This window comes from Ambystoma mexicanum, chromosome 9 (assembly GCF_040938575.1).
Source record: "Ambystoma mexicanum isolate Mex_15411 chromosome 9, UKY_AmexF1_1, whole genome shotgun sequence".
In the NCBI taxonomy this organism is placed as follows: Eukaryota; Metazoa; Chordata; class Amphibia; order Caudata; family Ambystomatidae; genus Ambystoma; species Ambystoma mexicanum.
In genome coordinates, this window is record NC_090931.1 from 794,183,717 (window position 1) to 794,211,431 (window position 27,715).

The window sequence follows — 27,715 nt, forward strand, 5'->3', positions numbered from 1 at the left end:
TTATTAATATACTTACAGCTTGAATGACTTTGTATATACATAAATATCAAACACATTAAAATACCTAAAACCATTTTATACATCATTTCATCATCACATCATTCAATTAAAAACTGTACTCTGACAAATCATCTAAAATCACAATACACTTCTGATAGAAATATATCAAGTGAAATATACAATTAACATCATTGCCATCCCTTACTATTTAGTCATTCATCATATTATTATATGATTTCATATATTTATGTCTCAAGGCATTCAAACTGACACACTTCAGCATGATGTGCTCAAATGTTTCTATTTCCCTTTCCCCGCATAATCTACATAGACGTTCCGACCGTGCTATACCAAGTTTTGGGCCTTCAATTTCCAACACACTAATAACATTAATGTAAACAGCAAATATTGTCTAACTATAGTGCTGGTTGGATAGGCATTGATATACTGCAGCTCTTATGTTTGCCCCATCCAATAGCTAATAAAGGGACTACTATTCACATTTAATGCCAGCCGCACCATATTGACCTCCTTGCTATATTCACCTGTTTTCCGTTTTATCCATTTCTTTTCTGCAAACAAAAGGGATCCATACTAATTATCTTCAAACCTCAATACCCATGTAGTATACTTAACCAGTAGCTTCCAGAGGATCCCAGAGCATTTATAGTTATCCAATTTCCTGACAGCTAGGAAATACTCGACCATTATTGTTCCATTATCCAGTTGCATAGCACATGGTCAATCTCTTGTAGGACTCCACTGTTGCACTTGTGAGATCAAACTCCAAGTTTATGTATTCTACTGAGAGTGTAACTTAGGCATTTGAAGCAATAAGCAAAGTGTATTTTGCCTTGAGGTTTCACAATGTCCCTTTGGAACTTGTCGCCCCACATTTCCACTCCATATAGCATAGATAGAACAATGTTAGAGGTGTATAGCAGCAAGATGGTATCACACGCAATTTTCATATAGTTAGCCTGAATCTTGCTCCAGTGTGTAGCTGCAGTGTGTAACCCAGTCCAACTTAACAATCACAACACCAAGATAGTTATATGTACTATTATATTTAGGCTTATGTTTTCTTTTACCCAAAAAGCCATAATTTTCATTTTTACCAATGTTAATACGGAGGCCATTTATCTTGACATAATCACACAAAGCATCCAGCATTTTGTGTAGCCCACTTGGGGTGTGGTCCAGTAATAAGTCATCTGCATAACTGAGCCAGCCTATTTTCATTGTTCCAATGTTCACTGGACTCGCAGCAGGTATGTTGAAAGTCTCAACTAAATCTGCAAGATAAAGATTAAGGAGGGTTGAGTCCAGTATGCGACCCTGTTTAACACTCCTAGATGTAGGGAGCACAGTGCAGCTGCATGATCATAGTTAACAGGCCATGAGGAATGTTCCATGCAACCGCCTTGGTCCATAGTCTATTCCTCATGACTGTGTCAAAATCTGCACTAAAATGTATGCCCCATACACTGGAAGATGACGTCTGGTCAAGCATATTCCAAAGCAGACGCCAGAATGAGCAAATTGTGCACAGTACTGAAGTGCCCCCTAAACGCAATCTGATTAGATGGTAACATTTTTGCATCTTTAATCCATTGATTTAGTTCATTTAACAAGACCTCAGCAAATATTTTGGCTGGTATATCTAACATGGCTAGCATGCAATAGTTTGTTGGGTTATTCCAGCTGCCTTTTTTTATGAACAGGTAAAATATGACTTTCTCTCCAGGAGCATTTGACCTGGCCATATATATCCCAATGTTTTCGAATCTTTATATATAAAGCGGAATGTATGTATGTGTGTATGGCTATACAAGTCCACACCGTTGAACCCACTGCTACCGAATTTTGCGTGGTTTCCTCTTTTGCCTGGGGCAAGATCGTAGTCTTGTTTGGATGCAAAAATCTTATATGCAAAAAAAATGTTGGATGTGTGTCTGTATGTTATTCTGGGTATATAAATCCACACCGTTGAACCCACTGCTACCAAATTTTGCATGGGTTTCTCATTTTTCTTGGGCAAGATTGTAGTCTGTTTGGATGCGAAAAATTCAGTCCGTAGACACTCATTTACTGATGCTCACCTCGATTCACTACAGTGGGTACTAGAAGGAGGAAACATTTTGAAAAGTGTCTGCAGCAAAATGTTCAATGTGTTGGTTATTCCTTTGAAATGTATTACTACTGTATACAATTCAAAAGTGTTTATTAAAGCATTTTTAAAGGGAATCAAACAAATAAAAACATTTTTATCACACCACTCCAAATGTGGGAAATTGCAAGGTTATAGTGTACTTATGTTCATTCACGAGAAGAGAGCACAACCAATCAATCTTTCTGGGACATTTATTCAAATGTGCTAAAGCCATTGAATGACTGAAACATGCCACACAAAAAACTAACATCACTTGGAAAAGCTCCATCTGGTGCAAAGCGAAAATCAGTATCAAGAGCTTCTGAAACACAACAACAAACAGCAGCACCACTTGCCGACCAGAGGACAAGAGCACATTTATCCAGGGCAAATGGGATGCCAGAACAAACTGAAGCAAGAATTGCTAAAATGAGGACAAGAGCAACATCCTCAAGGGCACATGAGACACCACTCGATCACAACACTGGCAATGCCCATCTGGACCAGCCGCCTGAGATTTATGCAACTTCACAATGGTCTTCGTAATATCCAACACTGGGGATTTACACAACCAGATTTCCTTGATGTTTAAATTGGCAGAATCTTCCGGCTCTACCGACCCCAACGTGTTAACTACATTGATTCTCTAAGCCTCCTCAGATACATAGTTGATCGGGAGGTCCTTTTTTACAGATCCCCTAATGACTAGCCAAATTCCTGTGCTATTGTTTGTTTGTTTGTTTGTTTGTTTGTTTATTATTTATAGCGCGCGCCAGACCCGAGGGTAACCGGGCGCGTTGTTCAAGGATACTTTAAACTTTACAGGTTACGCATGTTTACAAGTAGTGGTTATACGTCGTAGAAGTTACATAATGCAGGACGGTAAGGAGAATATACATTGGCCATAATATATACATATAACATAATATATACAGGAAATATGCAGTAGGAAGATAGAGAGTATATAACTATGTACATAGTACGTTTGTAGAACAGTGGATATATTGGTGTAGGGCAGGACTATCGGTCATTTTCTTTGATCCAATTGATACAGTTAGATCTGAAGAGAGCGTATGATTGGGTAGATCTCAGGCCAGGCGGGAGGGAGTTCCAAAGCTGGGCAGCTTTGACCGGGAAGCTGTTTCCTCCGGCCGTACTTAGTTTAAATGGGGGTATCACTAACTGGTTAGAGTATGCTTCTCTGGTGGGTCTAGTGGAGATTTTTCTGTTGAATCTAGCAACTAGGTATTTGGGTGCTAGATGGTTGATACTTTTGAAAGTTAGAGAAGCTGTCTTGAGTTTGATTTCGTCCGCTGTGGAGAGCCAGTTGGATTGTCTTCTAGCCTCTGAAATATGCTCCCTTCTTGGAATTCCTAAGGCAGCTCTAAGAGCATTGTTCTGTAGTGTTTGAATCTTATGCAGCGTATGTTTATTGGCCCCTATATATAGTGCGTTGCAATAGTCCAATTTCGACAGCACTAATGCTCGAGCAAGGGTTAGGCAGTTGGCAGTGGATAGGTATGGTTTTGCGGCTCTTATCAACTTGCAGGTATATGCGGTGCTGGATGCCATTGCGCTCACCTGTTTGGTTAGGGAGAGGTGGGAATCAAGGTAAAACCCTAATGTTTTTACCTCTTTTGCCACCTTGATAGTGTTACCGTCTATGACGAAGGAGGAGTATTCTTCTTTTAATCTATTGAAGTTTTGTGTGTTCCCCAGTATGATGAGTTCCGTTTTGTCATCATTCAGGCATAGTCCGTGTGTGGCCATCCATGCCTGAATGATGAGATAAATCTTGTTCACCAAGGCCAAATCTTGTTCATAATCCCCTGAAAGTGGTAAGAGAATCTGAGTGTCATCCGCATAGTTAGTGTAGGTGACACCCAGATTATCCAGATCATCGAACAAGGGCTTCGTGAAGATGTTGTACATAGTGGGGGAGACACAAGAACCTTGTGGGACTCCACATGTGATGGATACAGGGTCAGCAGCAGCAGAAGTAGAGAAGACTCTCATAGTTCTACCGGTTAGGAATGATTTGATCCATGCGATGGCATGTGTGGAGAAATGGGCAGCTGTTTCTAGGTGGGTGCAGAGCACATCATGATCCACCAGGTCGAAGGCTGCAGAGAGGTCCAGTAAGAGGAGTAGGGCCATCTTTCCGGAGTCTCTCAGCTCATCGACCTGAATTTTAAGATTGATGAGCGCGGTTTCAGTTCCGTGCTGAGGTCTGAAGCCTGATTGTCTTGTGCCTAAAAGGTGGTGCAGCTCCAGGTGTTTTTGGATCTGCAGGTAGGCTACCCTGTCTAGGATTTTTAACAAGAAGGGTACAGTTGTGATGGGCCTGTAGTTAGTCGGGATGGATGGGTCCAATGTTTTTTTAGGAGGGGGAGGACCCAAGATTGCTTGAGGTTATCTGGTACAGTGCCTGATGCAAAGGAGGCATTAATAAGTTTAGAAATGAATGGGGAGAGGTCTCTGGCCGCGTCTTTTATTAGTTGGGCTGGGCATAGGTCGCCTCGGCAATTGGATGGCTTGAGTGAAAGTATTATCTTTTCGGTTTCAAGTGTAGTTACTTTCGAGAAGTTAAATTTATGGTCTAGTTTAGTGCTGATTGGTGGTTTGCCTCTTAGGTTAGTTGAGGGTGGAATATTCTGTTTCTTTATCACAATTTTTGTTTGGAGTGTGGCAATTTTGTCGTTTAGTGCTTTTTGGATGTTCGAGCACCATATTTTGTTTTTGTCACAGTTATCATGGACAGGAATAGGGTTTTCCAGTTCCTTTAGTATAAGGAATAGTTCTTTCGTTCCAGATTTGGCCTGCAGTATTCTGTTGTTGAAATTCTCTCTTTTTGCTTTCTTTATTTCATTTTTGTAAATCTTGGAGGCATTGATGAGTGTAATTTTATTTGTCTCTGTTGGGGTTAGTCGCCAAGCAGATTCGCATTTACGTTTTTCAAGTCTTAGAGATTTGAGGTGAGGAGTGAACCAGGTATTTAGGTGGGCTCTGGGCTTACTCTTTCTCAGTTTCAGTGGGGCAATAGTATCTAAAGCTGTAGCCATGGAAGAGTTGAATTCGTTTACTAGTGAAGAGGTGTCCAATAAGTCAGGTAGAGAGTTTAGTCTGGGGAGGATGAGTGGTAGCAGTTTTTCTGTAGTTATAAGTTTTTTGTTTCTGGTTGGCAAGGGGGGATCCAGAGCAGTTTCAATGGGTAGGGCCAAGTTAACATTTAGGAGGAAAGTTATCAGTGCATGATCAGTCCAGATTTGTGGAGTGATATCGACAATCGTTGTATTGCAGTTATAGTCAGCAACCCAGTCAAGTATACGGCCTTTTTCGTGTGTTGGTTGTAGGATTTTTTGGGAGAAGCCTAGTTCTGAGATGACATTAGTGACATTAGTTGCTTGCAGGTCTTTAGGGTCATTGTAGCCTAGATTTAGGTCTCCCAGAAGGATGGCTTGGGATGAAGTTTTTAGGTTGTTTGAGAGGATCGTGGAAATGTCCTCCTCGAACGTGCCAATAGGGCCTGGTGGTCTATAGATAAGGTGAATAGTAATAGTTTGAGAGGGAGATGCGAGGAGTTTAGCCGTTAATGATTCGCAGGAATTAGTCGTTGAACTTGATTCCGTTTTTAGGGTGAGATTATTTTTAGCAATGATAGCTAGGCCACCTCCTCGAGAGTTGACTCTGTCTTCTCTAAGTATGGTGTAATTATGGGGTAAGGCAAGCATTAGGGCAGGTCCTGCAGCTTGGTGCAGCCAAGTTTCTGTTATGGCGAGGATGTCATAGTTTCCTATTTGAATGAGATCCGCAATTTCGGTAGCGTGTGCTATTAATGACCTGGCATTAATAAGGGCGCACTTCAGTTGGATGTTCGGCTTTGCTGTGGCCTGGGTGGCATTACTTTTCTTTTTAGGTATGCTATTATTAGCATTGGGCTGCTTATTTGGGCGGTTATTGCGATGGAGGTCAATTTTTATAGGAGGAGTGTTTCGGATGTTAGTGTTGCTTCTATTGCAAGAGGTATTGTGTCTAGCTAATGGTTCGTAAATTTTAGGTAGTCTTGAACGTAGGTTTGCGTTTCTACTTGCAATATCACAGGGAAGGTATGTTAGCGATTGGTGGGTAATAAGTGAATGCGAAAGTTGATGGCTGGGCTCTAGGGGGGGAGTTAAGAGTCCTTCATCCACGGGCGGTATGCCCTGTAGTGTAGGCCTCGGATGGTGGTTTACTTTAGGCATTGTGGTCCAAAAGGCTGACAGGTAAATAAAAGTTAGTATCATTATGACCTGGTTTTAGGCGCGGGCAGTTGGTTTGCAAGAGTCAGGTACCTCTAGGCTAGACGGAGCAATCATATGTAGGCTAAATGCAATCAGAGACAGGCTAAATGCAGTCAGAGACAGGCTAAGTCCTAGGCGACCATAGGGCCTAGGCATGGCATGGTAGGCTCATTGCATCCAAACCTCTCTAACAACTTAGTCGTTGCCCCCTCAAACATCCCGGATACGCTGTTCTTAACATTTGCATTTGCTTAACTATGTCATGGGCGGTCCCTACACCAACTGCTGCAGGATATATGTGAGCAATATCATGGCATAGTTTCTTTTTGGCCACTTGAATCCTTTGGTCAAAACATCAACCTTTACAACCCCTCATTTATTCCACCTTTCACTTGGGGTCTTATTTTTCCTTTTTTTGTTTGTAGCTTCCTTAACCTTCGAAATCAGCTGAGAATTCCTGCATCAAGAGAGGCCCAATATAATCATGATTTCTGCAGCATGCGGTCTGGCATGGATTCACATGCTTATTCCCCGTCGTCAGGCCGGGAATCCTCGGTATAGAAAAAATCAGTATCAGTTTCGTTTCTGATCTGTCTTTCTTAGTAGTAGCCAATCACTGGTCTCTGGGTCATACTGCCCCCAGCCAATGACTGCCCTCTCCCTAAGCCCCGCCCCTGGCAGCCATCCTCAGATTTTTACCGCACGTTCAAGTGTTGGGAGTCCTGTAGCTCTCGAGCTTTTGCTGCATTTTCACGCTTTTTCCAGGAGATTTTCTCATTTTTCGGTTAAATAGAGCCTCAAGCTCCACCGTGTCTACATCCGATCAACGGGGATCCGTTTCGGAATTTCTACGCCCCTCAAGGGTGAAGATTCCGTCGAGTTACGCTTTTGGAGGATTCCAGAAGTTCCGAGGCCTACCCCGGTCATGGCCCAGGAGAAAGGAAGCTCGACGCCCGGGAAGCTGTTCAGGACCTGCCCTGGATGCCAGCTTCAGAACGTTTTCAAGGAGGACGAGCATTCGTTATGCCTCTACTGTCTCCATGAGGACAAGACGCACAAGGAGAAGGACTGCGCGTTTTGTGGGAACATGTCAGAGCGGACCATGAAGGATCGCCACCTCCGTCTCTCCAACTGGCTGGAAGGTAAGAGCCCGCAAGGCGAGAAGAAGAAAAAGAAGTCCGAGCGGTCTTCTAAGTCCTGTGAGGGTGCCCCGGCGACGGGGACCCAACAAAAGGCTGAGCACCGCGAGTCCGCTGGCATCGGGAGTGCCGAACGGTCGGGCTCCTTGGCTACCCTCCCCGGCGCCATCATCCACGAGCCAACGCTCTGGCTCGGTTAAGAGGAAGTCCGAGAACCCGGCGAAGCTTCTGGAGAGGCCCCGGTCGATCTCGAAGATTCCGGCAGAGGGGGAGCGAGGCTCGGACCCTCCCCCCAAGGTGAAGGCCCCAGGCGTACAGAAGGTGACGTTGGCCTTAATTCACCCTGCTAAGACCTCGATTGAGGATGTCGCCGCGGCCCTGGCTCAGCCTGTGGAGGCTACATCAGTGGAGGCGCCCTCAGGAGCCAGAGTCTCCCTGCCACCGCGGAGGGAGTAGTCTTTCAGGCCCATCGAGAAGACCCCCACGAAGTCCTCGTTGGAAAGGGTGGGGGAGGGGCTGGTGGCCATCGTGGATACGGACACGACCTCTGAAGAGGAGCTCATCCAAGTCGTGGAAGAGGCCCAGCCCATCGGGAGGGATCCCGACGAGAGCGACGGTGTCGCAGACAAGGCTCCTCAAGAGCCCTCTCTCCCGTCGTTTCTGGTGCCGCAGGACACCTCGGCGGCCATTTTGTCTGCCATTCAGTCCTTATGCTCGGAGATAAGGACTAGGTTGCCCCTTCCCCCGACAGAGGTACCTGAGCCAGACCCGACGGGGGAAACCGGAGCCAGGACCTTCGGAGAGTCCACTGCTTAAGAGGAGGAGGACGCATCCTAGGCCACCTCTCCCGCCTCGGCGGCCTTCTCTGCCTTCCCCCCGGTCTACTACCCACAGGGATGATACAGGCATGGACACGACTACGACAGGTACGGATGACGACGACGGGACGTGTCCCCCGTCGCCCCCTGCTCGGGCGTCCCCGCCCGACGAGATTGGATCCTTCCATGCCATGATTTCCAGGGCATCCGAGCTCTTCCAGCTCTGCCCCGAAGAAAAGAAGAAGGAAGGGTTCCTTTACCAACGGCACGAGGCTAAAAGGAAGACGGTCCTCGCCATACCGCTTCTTGATGACATCTGGGATGAGGGGCTCGCCCTCCTCAAGAACCCTGCCACTGCGCCTGCAAAGAGGGACCAGTACGAGAAGAAGTACCGGGTCCCCGACGCTGCCCCCTTGTGCCTTAGGGCGCAACCTACCCCGGATTCGGTTGTTTCGGCGGCGGCTAAGAAGAAAGCGGGGGGGGGCATCGGCCTCGACTTCAACCTCCCCGCCGGCCGGCGAGGGTAGGAAGCTGGATGCGATGGGACGACGGGTCATCTCATCTGCAGCGACGACCCATCAAGGCGGCCAATGCCCTGGCCATCGTAGCCCGCTACGACAGGGAGTTGTGGTTCAAGATCGCCCCTCTGTTGGACTTCCTTCCGGACGCCAAGAGGGCTGAGGCCCTGGAAATCTTACAGGAAGGTGAGATTGCTTCGGACCACGCCATTATGGTGGCTACGGACATCGCCGACACCGGTTTCCGTCAGTTGGGCAACGGCGTTTGTCTGAGACGACGAGGATGGCTCAAGGCGACGGATTTCTGCCAGGACGTACAGACCAAGGTTTTGGACATGCCCTTCAATGGGAACAACCTGTTTGGCAAGGCGGTTGATGAGTCCCTTCAGGCGATCAAGCGGACACAGAGACGGCCCGTGCACTGGGTGTGCTCCAACAGCGGCGGCCGTCCTTTCAGAGCTCTGGAGGCAGACAGGGTGCCTCCAAGGGAGCCGGCAGTAGCTCCTCTACGTACCATCAAGCGGCAAGATCTTCGTCGCAGGAGGCCTAGAGGGGACGCGGCAAGTCAGGTGGATCCCGCCGTCGTCGCCAAGGTGGTCAAGGAGGCAAGGCGGCCTCCAAGCAGGATTGAACCGACCGTCGGGTCGGGCCCCTGCCGAAGCACCCCGGTGGGAGGCCGGCTGACGAAGTTCGTCGACGTGTGGGAGTCCAACTCCACCGACCGTTGGGTGCTGGACGCCCTGGCCCTGGGGCACACCCTCGAGTTCCAGAAGAAGTGCCCCCGCTTTCCTCCCGTGGCCAGGAAGGAAAATCACGTCCCTCAACTGCTGTTGGAAGTAAGGGCGATGCTCAGAAAAGGTGCCATCGAGCTCATTCCAAAGAGGCTTCGGGGCTCCAGAGTTTTCTCAAGGTACTTCCTCGTAAAGAGGAAGACAGGAGGATGGCGTCCCATCCTGGACCTGCGACGACTGAACAGGTACATCAAGGCACAGAAGTTCTGGATGGTCACCCTCCAGCACATGCTGGGACAGCTCGACGAGGGCGATTTCCTGTCGTCGTTGGACTTGGAGGATGTGTACTTTCACATCCCGATTCTAAAGAGACACCGAAAGTTCCTCAGGTTCGTGGTCCAAGGGCGGCACTACCAGTTCAAGGCCCTCCCGTTCGGATTAAAATCGGCGCCCAGGGTGTTCACCAAGTGCCTAGCACCGGTGGCGGCGTGGCTGCGCCTACAGGGAATCCACGTCTACCCCTACCTGGACGACTGGCTCATACGGGCAAGGACAAGGGAGCTCGCCGTAGAACATACTGCGAAGACCATCCAGCTGCTCACGGACCTGTGATTCTCCCATCAACTTTCCAAAATCCCACCTGGTCCCATCGCAAGTCGCCCTGTTTCTGGGAGCACAGCTCGACACAGTGGCGCGACTGGCCTCTCCGTCGGAGGAAAGGATCAGGACTATCCTGGGAAAGGTGCAACGTCTGCTGGCCACGGACGTGGCCAGAGTGAGGTCTATCAAGTCCCTCCTCAGAATGATGTCCTCCTGCATTTATCTCGTGCGCCACTGCAGACTTCGGATGCGGCCCTTGCAGGAATTCCTCGACACCCACTGGATCCAGTTGACGGGCAGCTTCGAGGACAGGATCCCGCTCGACGAAGTATTCCGTCAGGCGATATGATGGTGGGGTTCCCGCCCTCATCTGACGGCGGGAACAGGTTTCCTAGCCCCGGCCCACCAGTTGACGGTGACGACGGATGCCTCCCTGGAAGGTTGGGGAGCGCACACCGGGGATCTCCACGCGAGAGGCCTTTGGCTCCCGGAGGAGAAGACGCTCCACATCAACATCTTGGAGCTCCGCGCAGTGTTCCGGGCCCTCAGGTCTTTCCTCCCGTCCCTCAAAGGGCAAGGTGGTGAGGATCTTCACCGACAACACCACCACAATGTTTTACATTCGGAAGCAGGGCGGAACTAGATCCCCTGCCCTATCCAAGGAAGCCCAGGATCTGTGGCATTGGGCTGTCGCCCAAGGGATGTTTCTGGTACCCTTTCATCTGGCAGGGATAAAAAACACCATCACCGACTCACTCAGCAGAGAGCTGCGCTCGTGCCACGAGTGGGAACTGCGCCAGGATCAAGTGGATTGACTCTTCCGACGATGGGGCGAACCCCACATCGATCTCTTTGCGACGGCGGCAAACTCCTAGTGCCGGAGGTTCGCCAGCTGGTTTCCCCAGCCGAGGAGCATGGGCGATGCTTTCTCGTTCCCCTGGGACGGCCTATTCCTTTGTGCGTTCCCACCGTTGCCGTTGCTACTCCGGCTCGTCAACCAGCTCAAGAGGTCCCGGTGCAGGATGATCCTCGTCGCACCGGCGTGGCCGAGACAGATCTGGTTCCCGGACTTTCTGGACTTGTCAGCGTCCACACCAGTCAAGCTGCCAACGGACGCGGATCTTCTCTCCAGAGAAGGGGGCGCCATTCTTTATCACGGACCAGGGTCGCTGAACTTGCAGGCCTGGCTCATGCAGCACTAGAGTTTGGAGGATACGACATCCCGGCCGTCTGCAGAGAGGTTCTTGCAAAGGCCAGGGCATCCTCAACTCTCAAGTACTACGGACATAAATGGAAGAGGTTCTCTGTCTGGTACCGTGCACAGAAGATTAACCCTCTGCGGATTACGGCCCCTCAAGTATTGCCGTACCTACTGTCCTTGGCCAAGGCTGGCCTATCTCACGCTTCCATCAAGGTGCATCTGGCTGCCGTCTCACGTTACACCAGAACTACAGGACGGGCGTCCTTGTGGTCTCATCGGCTGGTGAAGGAATTTATGAAAGGACTGTTCCGATCGTTCCCGCCGTTGAAGGCCCCTGCCCCGGCGTGGAAACTCAACGTGGTGCTGGCTAGGCTCATGGGGGCCCCATTCGAGCCTATGCTTTCAGTGCCGTTGAAGTTTCTGTCGCGGAAGACAGCATTCCTCGTGGCCATCACCTCTGCACGACGAGTGGGAGAGATCCAGGCCCTATCTTGCAAGCCTCCATACTTGACTTTTCACGACACGAGGGTGGTGCTGAGGACACACCCCTCCTTCATGCCCAAGGTGCGGTCGGACTTCCACCTCAACGAGCCCTTGGTGTTGCCAGTTTTCTTCCCGTCGCCTTCGTCGCCTGCTGAGAGGACTCTGCACTCATTAGATGTAGCTAGTGCGCTGAAGTTCTACGTGAACCGCACAAAGAGTTTTCGGAAGACATCACAGCTGTTTGTGAACTTTGGATCTGTGAACAAAGGGAAGGCTCTCTCGAAGACTTCCATTTCCAGATGGCTCTCCGGCTGCATCATGCACTGTCACCGGTTGGCAAGCCGACCGTTGCCAGGCCGTCCGAGAGCCCATTCGACCAGGGCGATCGCTGCTACCACGGCGTTCCTGTCTGGTGTGCCCCTGCTCGACATCTGCAGGGCTGCTACGTGGAGGTCGACGCACACCTTCACGAGATTCTACTGCGTCCACCGGGATTCCAGGGAGGAGGCCAGAGTCGGCCAGGCAGTGCTGCGCAACCTGTTCGCCTAAGGTGAGCCTGGTGAGGAGGTAAGAGTTGCTTAATGTTGAGTTGTTGTATTGCTTGATATGGAGCCTTTTGCCACCTCCCGTGGTTGTTCATGTGTATACTGCTATGTATTCATGAGCATGTGAATCCATGCCAGACCCCATGCTGGAGAAGGAACAAGTTACTTACCTGCAACTGTTGTTCTCCAGCATGGGTCTGGCATGGATTCACATGCGAACCCTCCCGCCTACCCCTCTGCGGCTCTTCACTTGGTCATACTGCCACTTTATGTGCTACCAAATCTGAGGATGGCTGCCAGGGGCGGGGCTTAGGGAGAGGGCAGTCATTGGCTGGGGGCAGTATGACCCAGAGACCAGTGATTGGTTACTACTAAGAAAGACAGATCAGAAACGAAACTGATACTGATTTTTTCTATACCGAGGATTCCCGGCCTGACGACGGGGAATGAGCATGTGAATCCATGCCAGACCCATGCTGGAGAACAACAGTTACAGGTAAGTAACTTGTTCCTCGTCATCCATCACTCTGTGTATCGTGGCAATTCCCTTTCAACCACAAGCCTACCCTTGTCTAGATTGGTATTATGCCACTGTACTCAGTACGACTCATAATAATAGTTTCACTGATGCAACCTACTGCCACGGTATTGAGGATGCCTGCCACTGCCTCTTCTGCTGGGATGAGAGTGTTGTATGCTGCTGGGCCCTCCACCTGTGCCACTGCCGTGAACTTTTCCTTGGTTCGTTGCTTGAGGTCTCCCGTTCTTTCCTTAACTTCTGTCGTGGTCCTCTGCGCCACTCCAGAGCATTCACATTGCTTGTGCGTGTTGCATAGAGGGCATTATTTTAATGCACAGCTTGCCCTTTGTCCTTGTAGCTTGTATATGACATCCAGCTAATCCTGGGTTTGGTGCTTGTCTTCTTGGCCACCTTTAATGTTGGTGGATGTCATCTCAGGGGCCTGGTTGAAGCTGGGTCTAGTTTCAGGTGTCATGTTGGTGTTAAAGGGCTTCTTTCTGCTTTGCAGCAGTTCCTGTGTTGACTTCAGCACATTCTATGTGCCTAAAACATTATGCACACGTTTTTGGGGGCAGGATCACTTATTTTGCTATACTTTTGAGCACATCTGATCAATGTGCTTCGAACATGTGCATCCTGTCTTTTTGCAGCATTTTTTTAAATTTCTTTTTTAATTTACTTGTGTGTAATCAAAGAAAATAATGATTTTTACAAGAAGAAGGTCAAGAACTTTGCAAATATTCACTTCCGAGGTTTCAGATTTGCGCCTTGTGTTTGTACAGTTCGTCAATCGTGTGAACTCGGTGTCCCAGCGCTTGGAAGTCCTTGGTGATTTTCTATTCTGATCATCGCCAGTAGCCAGGGTATCTACGAAGGACCTCTCCCAGAGAGGGGATAAAGGCCACACAAACAGGGTTTAGCCATGTGGATCTGAGATATGATTAGTTTGAGGAGTCACTGGCGGTAGATTGATGCCATAAGCGTTTATTTTGGTGAAGGCTGCTTCCATTAATTTGGATGCTGCTACCGCCTAGCGTGCTTTTTCCCCCGAAATAAGGCGACACCACCATGTGTCTTCTTCTACCAACACAGAGTTAACCCATAGGGGTGCCAAAACTGCTGTGTGTTCTTGGTTTAGGGAGGTACAATTTAACAAAAGGTGTCGAACTGTCTCGTTTGAGTCTGGAATTTTGCACAGTCTACAGGTTGTTACACTGGCTTGGCTTCTTATCCCCAGGATTTCTCTGGTGTGGAGCAGATTTAGTCGTGCTCTTAGGAAGGTGCTGCGTAGCCTTTTGTCCGGGAATTTTATGCAGTGAGCCAGTGGAGATTTGAGCTTGTTGTATGTTGGTGGGAGATGTTTCAGAAACTTGATAGCTACTGTTTGCTCGCCTGTGGTAATCCAGTCTTGGTTTTTCAGTTTTTCGGTTACTCTTTGTGGATTGGAGATCAGATCCTTTGTTGTACATGCTAGGTCTTTCAATTTGTTTTTTTGAAGATTTATCCACTTCTGAAGCACCTTGCATTTTGTTGACAGCAGCTCGTTACCGATGATGTTAAAAATCGCCAGGCCATCATTCATGAGCCTCTTCCTATAGAGGGCCAGTGAGGAGACGCTGACAGTAGCATCCAGTGACAGTAGCCCCGGCTCTCTTCTGACAGCCGCAATTGGGATGGAGTTTGTAAGACCCAGGACCGTTTTCCAAATAAATCCCTCCAATTTATGCAAAAAACAATTTGGCATGGTGATCGTGGCATCCATGCCATAGGTAAATGCAGGAACCATTTTGCCCTTACAGAAGTTAATAGCTGGAATCAATGAGAATTTGCCAAATTTTCGATCGATCGTTCTCAATTGAGATGTCAAGTTTTTGGCTTTGTCCCAGAGATGATGTTGCATTTTAGACTCTTGAGGTGTCCCGTCGATGATAACTCGGAGGCATTTAAAGTGAGGTACAACTTCAATTCTGGTTTTGTTCACTGACTAAGAACTAGTGTTTTTCTAAGGCTGTCGGTTTTTAGTAAAGATCATGATTTTAGTCTTGGTGTTGTTTATACATAAGTTGTTGATGTCCATATATTGTGCCAAATTATCCAGCTGTCATCGTAGACCTATGGGAGTCTGGTCGAGAAGTATCATGTCATCTGCGTAGAGAATACGGGACACCTCAGTGTTGCCGAGCTTCGGGGGAAAGCACCGAACTGTGGCTTCCGAGTCTTTAAAGTCCCCCAGGAAGGCAACGAAAAGTGTGGGGGCCAACGGGCAGCCTTGTTTGACTCCTCTTTCTGCTTGAATTTCCTTGCAGAGAGTCCCTTGCCTGTTCAAACGGACACTGAGTGTGGTGTTAGTGTGTAATGCTATTATGGGATTTAAAATTTCTTCCGGGCAGCTCCAGTGTTTCAGCTTTTCCCATAAGAGCATTCTGTCAACTTTATCAAACGCCTGCGAAGGGTCGATAAACGCAGCATAGACTGTCGGGGCACCCTGTTTTATTTTTGCCTTTAGAATGCTGAGTATGAAAATATTCACTGCGGTGCTGCCGTTCTTCTTGAAACCCAGCTGGAAGGGATCATTACAGGGGGCCGATTTCGCCCAGCGATGAAAGAAGTCTAAGAGAAGGGTTGAAAACAGTTTGCCCATAATGTCCAAAAGAGCTTTCGGGCGATAGTTTGCCGGGTCTTCCCTGCTCCCTTTCTTGAAGATTGGAATGACAGTAGCTTTTGTCCATGAAGCTGGAATCTGTCTGGTAGCTCTGCAGTGATTAAATAAGAGGCTAATGAAGGCTGTCCATTCATTAATGTCTTGTTTTAAGTCGATATCAGTAAGCCCGTCAGGGCCTGGAGCTCTTGATGTTTTTAGCTTTTGAATGGCTAGACTTATATCTAGTTTTGCAGAGAGATCGACCCAGGGTGCTAGCCTAGTCTCCAGACATTGGCTCGTGGACGTTCTTGGACTGGCAAATAGATCTGTAAAGAATTTAACCCATACTGGTTCAGTAACTGAGTTTTGTCATATTTGTGCCTGTATTTCCTTGAGAGTTGTTTATCAGGGCCCAGAAATCAGCAGATTGTTTGGTCAAAAGGGCTCTCAGCATGATTTCGGCGTCATTTTGGTATAAAGCAGCCCTTCGTGATCTGATCCATGCTTTATAGATTTTATATTCTTTTGTCCACGTTTCCCACGCCGCTTTGGTGTTTTCGGCTTTTGCAGTACATTTTTGGTTTCTCAGTGCCTTCTTTTTGTCTGCTATCAGTTTATCATGAGCGTGGTTGTAATTAGTGGGAGTGACCTTTCCATTTTTCTGATTTGTCTTATATTTAATCAACATTGGCATATAGTCTGGTCTCGATGACCTCTCAGAAGTCGTCAGAACACCTGCTTCTGCGGCATACTGCTGGGTCATTCTTCTAACACTGGCTGCTGCCAGGCAGAGCTGGGTTTGTTGGGGATTGGGCTCGACCGAGGGCAAATAGCTTTTGGTTTGGTTTCCTTGGAGGTGGAAGACCATGCAGCATTATTTGTGTTTCTTTTCCACTTAATTTCGCGCACAAGTGCGCAAACCGCATTTTGTCATCTCATTTTTAGGGGGTTCTTCTGCAGCATAATGACATGCGCAATGGCGCAATTGCGTTTTAGCACCATCGCACATTTCATTGGATTCACATTTTTTTGGAGAATCCTGCCCCATGTGTCTGATGGTACAAGTTCCCTTCAGTTGCTGAAAAGCACATTTCTTCCACGCGTTCCAAATAATTATATTAATGAAGTTTGTAGTGAAAATATTGTGCACGTGGGGGTCTGAGACGTGTACGCCAGCTCAATTCTAACTACAAATTTCATAAGGGACACACTTAAACAAACATTACAACTATCCCATGAAAATATATAGGGAGCAACATTTACAACCATTATGTGTGCACTCGATAACATTAATTATAGTTTGTGTGTGGTGGATACTACAACTTTAGTTACATGACGAAAGGGCAATGTGTCAAAACTGTGAAAGTATTTTATTACTGAGGAGCATGCAAACACATGAGCCACAGGCAGAGCAGAACCGCAGCCATAACTGGGCAATGATGCGCGACCGCAATCATGTTTACGGCGGTGCAGTAGGGAGAGATTAGATTTGTTTGGAAGGCATGTGAGATCCGATAACGCTTGCGGATACGATGTAAGCCTCTGTCTGAGGCACACGTATGTGCAGCAGCACATCCTTTGATGTCATGGATCATGCCTGAAGGCGTGGTTAGCTGCCTGAGAAGCAGAGTTGGGGTTACATGGGTGCTAGAAGCAATCTTGGGTCTTATTACGTGTAAGGAAATGTTTCTGAATACACATTTGTTCTTTTCTCTTCATAATAGATCAATGTGCCTCTTTCTAAACCATCAACCAGAGGAGAGTCTGTACACAGAAAGGTAAATAAGAGTTTAAGCACTAGTAATATTCAATGTTTGTTTAAAAAGTTGTATAGCATGTACACATTGTGCTCGGGGGTCGGAGGGTAATCGGACCAAGTGAAGTGTTTGCTCTGCTTGAAATAGGAGAACATACCAAACTCATGGGCACATGGCCATAATTGATAATATTTAGGTTTTTCAACGCCCACAGGATACACAATATTCTGAATGTTATGTCAGTGAGCCATTATACCGAAACAGAGACTATACTGCCCTAGACAAGGCCTCAGTAAAGCACGTTTCAGATGACCAAACACGTTTGTCTTCCTCAACAATAGATTTGCTGGTCAGCTATTATCTTGTTACTAAGCAGAGGATTTCAGATTAGAGTCATTTACAAGCTCCTATTGGTTCCTATTAAAATATATTGGCCTTCTCAATCCCCTTTGAAGACAAATAGGTAACTACCTATGCAGAAAGCAGACCTCATCATGCACTGCAGGAAAAAAGGAACTAGAGAAAACTGAGCACAGGCCCTGGATAATACTGTATACAAAAAAAGTATGTGTTAGAGTTATTTCCCACAAGCCCTGCGTAACATGCAAGGTATCCATTTTAAAATGCAACCAATCTTAGATTCAATTGAGCCGGATGGTACTTTTTAAATTCCTCATGAGTGGATGGCTCTACTCAGAACATTTCAAGACATTTCTGAGGAGGGTGTGCAGGAGGAGGCACCTTGCGGTATTGTCATGGCCACTAGTCATGGTGCCAGTCCTTCCTCATCTCCAGGGTCCCATTGGACCCAGTCCTGCGCCTCTGGCGCCAGGCTCATGTTAAAGTGTGCTCTGCATACTCTAGGCCTAGGGCGTGTGCAACTGGGCTGGGCATGGCCCCAGGAAAAGAACTGGAAGGCACGTGCTACAGGCCCAAAGAAGGGCAAGGTGGAGTCTGTAGGCAGAGCTAATGGGAGGGGGCTGAACCAGCCTATATAAGACCAGCCCATCAACGTGCCCTCACTTCGCGTTATTCTGCTTCCAAGCAGCATAACGCTCTCCGCTGTACCTACCTGTGCCTCACTGGATTACAGCCTCATCTTCGAGATTTCCTGGGAACGCTTCTTACCTGCAGTCTTCCTGCAGTCTTCAACCTCATCACCGCAAGCGTCTTCTCTCCAGCTACTCCGTCGCTGCGGACGCGTTTTACCTGCTGTCAGCCGCTCCATCTCTGGACGCGTTTCCCATCTGCTACCAGCCTCTACATCGCTGAGCGCGCATCTTACCTGTTGCCAGCCACTACATCGCTGAGCGTGCATCTTACCTGTCGCCAGCCGCTACTTCGCTGAGCGCACATCTTACCTGTTGCCAGCCTCTACAGCGCTGAGCGCTCCAGCTGCTCAGCTGCTACATCATTGAGCGTGCCTCTTAACCTGCAACTCGTTGCGGCCTGTGATGGACTCTTCTTCTTACTTCCATTCCATTATGGCCTGAGCCAAGTCTTCTTCCTAACTGACATTCCAACACGGTCGGAGACGCCCTCCTGCAACCGCAAATCTTCATCGAGGACCCAGACACCATTCTTCATCGTCGGCCTGCACCGCTGGGGGAAACAAACAAACACGGCCGCATATATACAAGTTCCCTTATAAAGACCAACTTACCTGTCACTGTGGAAACTCCATCAACCTCTAAGGACTCTCCTCAATCCAGACTTCCTTCCCGTACCTATGGAAATGGAATGAGACATTGCAAGAATTACTGCTAGACGGAATACAGTCATTCTGATCGAACTATATTCATACTAAAGACTTACCTCATACGTGGATTGGTCGCAGCTGGTCTGGATCAACCTTCCCACGGGCCAGTGAAGTAACTTGATCCATTCTACGCACCCCTGCTAGGAAAGGCAGGACAGATAGCTCAACATCACAAAACTACAGGTGAGCGTCTATGGGAAAGTGCTTTCCCACTATATTCTGGCACGAAAGGGCTGGGGCAAGTCACTGGGTCCCCACTCCATTCTCATTGCCTCTCCTCTTCACGCAGGGGCAACACCCACCTCCTGAGCCGCAGGTCCAACCCCTCTCTGAAGGGGAAGGTGATTTCGAGGAACCAGACCAAGGGAGGGCTCCAACCGTCCCCCAACGCCCCCACGGAAACCAGGTGAGCATAAAAGAATGCAAAGCCAGTCCAAACTTCCGCCTGGGCATTATGGAAACTTCCGAAACCAACCAGTTAGCCCAGCTCTTGGGAGAACTAGGGCCGAGGTGCATGCCTCCAGACAGGAGACTAATTTCCCGAGGAGAGACCTTATTGTAGCCCGAGAACTAACAGATGACTTGGCAAGACAAATGCTTCAGGCCCATGCAGGACAATTCCCGTTACCTGGAATTACACCGGTGCCTCAGCCCTCACCACCAGTACAGGTGGTACTTCCAGGGGTGGTCCCACTTGTTCCACCCAAATGCTTTTTTGGCGACCCAAACAAATATGCGGTGTTCATGAATCAGTGCCGCCACCACTTTTTGTGTCAACCTGGAGCCTTCCCTAATGACAGTGCTAGGGTGGCCTTTGTGCTTTCTTATTTAGGAGGCTGCACAGCTGATTGGTCTGTACTGTTAGTGGCTCAGGATGATCCAATACTTTGGAACTTTGCAGAATTCCAACGGGAACTAGAAAAACTGTTCGCCAGACACACTCAAGGGCAAGCATTGGACAACAAACTACTGTCTCTGAGACAAGGAAACCATGACTTATTGACTTACATTGCCATCTTCACCCGCCTCGTAGCACAGAACAACTGGCCAGAGGAGAAAAAGACCATGCTGTTTTAGCAGGGGCTTTGTGGTGAGTTAAAGGATGTACTAGCTCAAGTTGTTAACCCACCCGAATGCTGTGCAGACTATATTAACCTAATTCTGCAGTTAGACCACCGGTTACAAGACCGAAAAATGGACCGCACAAGTGCTGAAGGAAGATCAGTGTATGTGAGGCCTCGGGAACTCAGACCAAGGGCCATGAAACCCCTGAACCTTTGCAAATAGGGGGATTACGAGCTCCCAATTTCAAGGCCAAAAGAGAAAAAAGAGAACAGCGGCTTTGTTAATGTTGTGGAAAAGCCAGACATTTCCTACAGGATTGCCCTACAAAACCCCCCAAGAAGGTGGAATGTGCCACGGAGAATGACAGTCAAGACAAGGAACAGGAGCCGGAAAACTGGGACGCCCGGCAAGTGTAGAGGTCCACTTATCAAGCGGAGTCAAGAGAGTTGTAACAACCTCACACCTGCTTATTCCAGTATTAATCACCCACCCCCAGCAACCATCGAAAGTGCATGCTCTAGACGCCTACATTGATAGTGGTGCAGTGGGTAATTATATCGATCAGGGGTTGGCTGCACGGATAGGCCTTCCGCTTCAGCAAAAACTTCACTCGGAAAATGTCACAGCCTTGGATGGTTCTCAGCTGTCTTCGGGGCCTGTAACTCAATATACCGACAAGGTACTGGTGACGTGCCAAGATGGTCACCGGGAAAGCATTTCATTTGACCTCATAGGGGCCCCCCATTTCCAAATGATTTTAGGAATGCCATGGCTGGAAACCCATAACCCAAGGATCGACTGGCGCACCAGAAGACTGACCTTTCCTCGTGAATGCACCAAGAGTTGCTATGTTAAGGATGTGAGGAGATTACAACACCAGGGGAAACCCATCTTGGGAGTGTCGGGCTCATTGCCCTCCGAATATCAAGACTTTGTGGATGTGTTCCAAAAGGAACAAGCCAATACCCTACCACCACACAGAACATACGATTGCCAAATCGATCTGGTCCTGGGAGCACAAGTCCCCTGCAGCAGAATCTACGCTCTGATGGAGCAGGAAAATCAGCACCTATGAACATATCTTGATCAGTATCTAGCTAATGGATTCATCCGTCCATCCAAGTCTCCGGCCTCCTCAGCTCTCTTCTTCGTACCGAAGAAAGAAGGGGACCTCAGGACCTGCATAGATTATAGGGTGTTAAACCAGATTACCTTAAAAATAGGTATCCTCTGCCACTCATTCCTGAACTACTCGACCAGGTGAAGAATACGCAAATCTATACGAAGCTGGATCTGCCGGGGCTTACCACCTGGTCAGAGTGAAAAAAGGCGACGAATGGAAGACAGCATTCCAAACCAAATATGGGCTCTTCGATTATCAGGTTATGCCCTTCGGGCTATGCATTACACCAGCCACATTCCAGTTCTTTATGAACAACGTACTCCACGAACTGCTAGATGTCTGTGTCCTTGTTTATATTGATGATATCCTTATTTATTCAGCATCCAAGGAAGAGCATGTGGGCCATGTGAGAGCGGTATTGGAAAAGCTCCGTAAGAACCAATTATTCGCCAAATTGGAAAAATCGGCCTTCACTTCAGCCCCTATCCTCCGACACCCTCGACCCCATCTACCTTATGTGGTTGAGACCGACGCCTCCAATGTGGCCATGGGGGCGGGGTTATCACAGAGAGTCCCTGATACTGGACAGTTACAGCCTATAGCATTCTGGTCCCGCAAGTTTACAGCACCTGAGAAGAATTATGCTATAACCGACAAAGAACTATTGGCAATCAAAGGAGCCTTTAAAAACTGGAGGCATTACCTCCTAGTGCTAGGCATGCTGTTACCGTTATCACGGACCATCGCAACTTGCAGTATTTATAGACAGGAAAAATAAATGGGTAAGTCCCAGGATTTTTTGTTAAAGGGGGATTCAGCAAAAAAAGGGACTATTCATACAGTGTAAACAGTAAGGACAATGCTCAATTACCTCTCTCTTAGTCCACCTTATAAGCTAGTCAGATAGAAAATAGATCAATTGGGGTAAGTTATCTATTTCATTTACCCACAATACATATGTGTTGACCAGAAGATTTGTCGTGCCAGGAAAATACAGATGTTAAAAACACATTTTAATCAGCAATTAAATTCAATACATAGTGTGGTATATGCTTTCCACAAGACATTACCACCTTTCAAATATATAATAAAAAGCGTTTTGCAGTACACGTTTTAGAAAGACAATTAGAAAAAACTATTAGAAAAAACAAATCCAGAATGATGACACAATGGTGCCAATTGTGGCTGAGGTTAGTAAGTGACAAACACAATTATGCATAGACATAAGATGTTGTTACCAATATCTATTTTAGCAAAGGAGCAAACTATCGGTGTTCAAACAGGAATTACACAACTGTTTTGTGTAAAAAGACAACGTTGTTTAAAGTGTCTTAGGGATGTCTACATATGTTTCGGCTGAACAGAATTTCGTGAACACCTTCCCTGGTGTTCCGCTGTTGTTGTTTTAGAAAATTGACAGTACGTTCAATGCTCCCGTCTCCGTTTGGTTGAAAATGAATGGAGACTCTAAAGAAAGGAAAGAAATTGGAGTCTTTTTTTAGTGAATTGTCTTGGGTTGTGCAAAATTTAAAACGGAGTAATATTGAAACACTATCTGGGCAAGGTATATATGTGATCGGGCTGCCCTATGTGAGCAGTTTCACTGACCTTTGATCTTAAGTTGGTTGGACTAAAGTATTTAATGGTTTATTCTTTCAGGCAGTAGCTTCCTGTTCCGTGATTTTTTAATTTGAACAATTTATCCACTTAGTAACTTGGAATCTGTTTCTCAAAAATTCGGGTGACAGACGCGTTTTTGCATTTTTCAATTTGAGGCTCTGGACCTATTGTGGCATAGACAGAGGGGAGAAGGAAAAAACAAAGTTGTCCGATAAATTTTTGAAAACTTTTTGTTTTGTTTTTAGAACAGGTTTCTCTTGCAGAGATATGTTAGTTGACATAACTCCTTGCCAAGGCTTCTTCACTGCTTTTTTTATGCTATTTCTTGTTTTTAAAGGAGATTCTGAGGGCCCACGTGCATCGACTTCAACTTCGTGAACCCGTCTGCCTGAAAACAAAGCAAAACGGGCAGGCTTGTAATTATATTGGTCCCCGGTGGAAGAGCGTTACCGTTTTCATGCATGTTTATCTATCCAACTATGTTTGTTGCTGTGTATTTGCTGACTGAATTCTATATTGGCACAACAGGCGGCCATAATGCTGCGGCGTTTGTTTACCTGTTAGTTGCTCTCGTTTTCAATTTTCATGCGTGGGCGTCTTTCAGGTCTCCATTCGCGTACACCTTCGGGGTCGAATAATTTGAAAAAGCCGTGGGTTGTTCCCTGCCGTGTTTATATGGTCATGTGATCATGTGTATGCGTGATGATGGATTTACAGACAGTCAAGGCCCAATCATCTCGTCAGTTCCGTTGGGCTCTCTTCTTCGCGGAGTATGATTTCGTAATCACGTACCGGCCAGGAGTACGGAACGGAAAAGCTGACGCCCTGTCGTGAATGGGCGATAACCAGGCCGCATTTATCCCATCAGAACCAGTACCCATTATTCCAGAGGAACGAATTCAGAACCAGATTGCAGTAACCGCCTGTTGCGAAGAATTAAAAACCGACCTCCAATCGCAAATGGATCAAACCTCCCAACAAGAATGGTTGAGTAAGGGAGATCAGTATTCTGTCATGGATAACTTACCCTATTTTCAGGGAAGGCTAAACATTAAGGACAATGAGATCCAAAACAAGATCATCGCTAACTACCACGACTCACTAGTGGAAGGACACCCCAGGATTACCCAGACACGGGCTAAAATCAGGAAGAACTATTGGTGGCCCACCTAGAGAAAGGATGTGGCCCAATTCATTGCAACTTGCGGGGTGTGCGCACAACAAAAATCTCAAAAGACCAATCCTGCAGGATTATTACGTCCCCTAAGTGTACCACCGGTGCCTTGGCATACTTTGTCCATGGACTTCATTACAGACTTGCCTCCTTGTGATGGCTTCAACACCATCTTAGTAGTGGTGGACTTATTCTCTAAAATGGCATGCTTTATTCTGCTAAAAGGACTCCCTACGGCTGGAATCCTGGCCACCGTGTTCCTGGAGCAAATAGTCAAATTCCATGGCTTCCCCTCTGTATTGATCTCTGATCGCGGAACACAATTTGTCTCAGCCTTCTGGAGGAATTGCTGCAAAATAGCGCAGATTGATCTCCGCCTTTCTACCAGTCACCATCCCCAGACCGATGGGCAAACCGAAAAGACTAATCAGACACTGGAGCAGTACCTGAGGTGCATGCTGAAACAGACCGAGGGATCCTGAAAAGATGTTTTGTGGCTAACGGAGTTTGCTTACAATAACTCTATCCACACTAGCACAGGACAAACCCCATTCATCATGAACGGTCGGCACCCCCGGACAGATAGCTCAACATCACAAAACTACAGGTGAGCGTCTATGGGAAAGTGCTTGCCCACCGTATTCTGGCATGAAAGAGCTGGGGGAAGTCACAGGGTCCCCACTCCATTCTCATTGCCTCTCCTCTTCACGCAAGGGCAACACCCATCTCCTGAGCCGCAGGTCTAACCACTCTCTGAAGGGGAAGGTGATTTCGCAGAACCAGACCAAGGGAGGGCTCTAACCGTGCCCCAACGCCCTCGCGGAAACCAAGTTAGCGTAACAGGTATCCAGTTAGCTCTGATAACCTAGACAGTCATGGATAGAGGAACTCCTCGACACTCAGTCCATTGACAGCCTTTTACAATTGCAGAGAGTCTTGCAAGAGGCAAGTGGCCTTGACACTGCCTCAGGATCTGAGATGGGGCTTGATCCCATATCTGCTCTGGGCCAAACCTTTAGCTCCTAGAGGGCTGTGGTGGCTAGAGAATTAACTTAGGATCTTCATCAGAAGAAGGGATACTGCATGGCATTACTGATATATGAAACCCAAGCAACCGAAAATACCAGTCCTGCCTTTCTTTGGGGCTTTGGTATATGCCAGTATGGGACAAGCAAGCATCCACCTCTATTGTGGACAAAGATATTGCCCCAAGAACAGAGGAAGAACAGAGCAGGACCACGAGACTCTCAATTTCTGACATTACATCCTTCAGCAGACAAGCCCAGTCATTCAGGCCGCCACTGCAGGGTCAACATCCACAGCATTTCCATCAGTTCCACTGGACAGAGAATCGAAAAAAATTAGATGCATGGGGATTGTAAGATCTTTTCATCAGGAAGTGTCTAGCACTCAGAACTGTAAATGCAACCGGCACCCTGGCAAGATACACACATTCGTTATTAGAGGTAGCAGAATCGGCAGCAGCTAATCTTCCACCTTAAATGCACGGCTCATTTATGCAGTTAACATAGAAGGGCAAGGCCTCTGCCAGAAACCTCATGGAGTTTGGACTTGACTGTACCGTTTGTGTCAGGCGGTCTATGGGCAAAGTTACAGTTTTCCGTAGACACTCATGGATGAGATTGGCTAATTTTATGCAGGACGTAAAATTGACATTACTTGTTATTCCCTTTGATGTCTTTGTATTCTTTGGTTCAAAGGCAGATAAAAGCCTGCATACATTTAAGGATTACAGGCATGTTGCTAGGCCGTTGGGTCTCTAGATATCAACTCCCAGTACTGCTTTAATAATGGATAGATTTAGGTCCAACTCCTTTCCACTGAAAGTCAGGGAAACCACATAATGACAACTACCTCCATAGAAATCGGGATTCTTCAGATCCTCCAGCACCAGGGGAAAACTAAAAGCTTAATTCTCAGTACCTGAAGGTCCAAAGCCCCTATAATTTGACCTCACTTCCTTACCATGAGTCTCTTGTGGGAGGCGGGATTTGGCTCTTCCGAGAGGCATGACATGAAACCGCTGTAGACATGTGTGTTTGGTAGAACAAGGAAATGACCTGCCTTTCTTGAGCAAACGTTTAGGCAGAATCCTCTGCAGTACCCTTCGGGAACACTACAGACAATTAAGTCTACAAGTGGCAGTGCAATTTCACCTTTGGTACAAGCCTGTACTACACAGTTACAGTGGTAGCAGTAGCGGAGCAGCCAGACCTATCTCAAGAGCAAATGAGCAGTAATAGGGATTACACAAAGGACTACAATTACTGTGACTCAAGCAAACACTGACTCAAGGTTTCTGGTTAAAAAAATATAAGTACATTTATTTTTAAACCATCTGTTCACAAAACACTTCACTTCCATTAAACAAACCCACACTCTAAATATACCACAGACAACCAATTCCTTTGGTTCAGGTCAATTCAAGGTAAGTACATTGGGATTTGTCAGACCGGTGTTGCGAAACAAAAGACGGTACCGGGGGTTTAAGCAGCGCTCACTTTTTGACAGTAATGACAGTTCGGTCTTATGAAAGAAAAGCGTACCCGCGGGAAGAATTGCAACCGTAGTCAAACACATTTAGTACATTGAATAAAAACCAATGAAAAGAGGATAAAAATCATAGTCAGTACTTTTGTCAAGGCACTCGAATCACAGGACGTATTCTAAGAGAGAGATAAAGTCAATAGGCCGGCGCCAGCGTCAAATGGAGCAGGGCTTTGTTGTCGAGGATCACACGATTAGAACAGTTCGAGATGAATGTTGCCAGGAGGACTTGGATATTGTAAAAGGGAGGCAATAGGAGGGAAGGTAGAAAGAACAAGCCTTCGGCAAGAAAAGGAGTTCACCCCGATTTCTCAAGGTCAGACGGAGGGAACGACCATTATTCGAATGAAGAAAGCTGGTGCCACGGCAGTTGTTCCTGGTAGTTCCTGCAGACTCATGGTTCCTGAAGCTTCATTCATGGGAACAAGGATGACGACATCTGGAGCGATCTGCACTACCCAGGGATGAGGTCAGCAGCAGCAAAGCAACAGTGAATAAAAGTGTCAGGATCAAGTTCACTCTCAGATGACAGCTCCCCCAACTCCTCACCTGAGCTTCCGGAGCCGATTGTCGGTGTCTTCTTACGTCAATAATCTTTCTTTTTGTGAAGGTAGGTTCTACCACAGGAAGCCGCCACGGTGACCCCTTGATAAACAAGGAGCCCAGTGGTTCAGTTCCCTGGATAGCCAAATGGGGGGAAAAAGCCCAAAAGGCACAAAAAAACCCTTCAATGTTGTTTGGAGTCCTTTGATGTTGTTCGAGGAGAGGCGTAGCAGGAGGGTTTCCAAATGATAACGTCCTTTCGGAACAGGATGATGATGCAGGATGCAAGGTTCTTTCAAAGGGTGAAGGTAGTAAGTCGGGAACCCAGGGGAGAACGGTAAGTAGGTTCTGAGACTGGCACGATACCAGGGAAGCCAGTCAATGCCGGGCGGAGGAGAATGACCCAAAGTTAAGAGTAGCCGGGAAAGGAGGGGAGAGTGAGCGAGCCGCGGGGCCCGGTACGAGGAAGGACAAGAGT

The 27,715-nt window shown here is 47.4% G+C and overlaps 1 protein-coding gene across 3 annotated transcripts in view; it reads left to right on the forward strand.

Annotated features, from left to right (window-relative positions):
- VPS8 (VPS8 subunit of CORVET complex) overlaps positions 1 to 27,715 on the forward strand; it is a 2,529,257-nt gene that overhangs the window by 2,421,683 nt on the left and 79,859 nt on the right. For 2 of the 3 annotated variants that reach the window (XM_069615740.1, XM_069615739.1), the window contains exon 44: positions 17,353 to 17,406. The exons of the other annotated variant lie outside the window; for it this stretch is intronic. In XM_069615740.1, the coding sequence (XP_069471841.1) occupies positions 17,353 to 17,406 (54 nt within the window). The remainder of the gene's footprint in view (positions 1 to 17,352; positions 17,407 to 27,715) is intronic. 3 annotated transcript variants of the gene reach the window in all.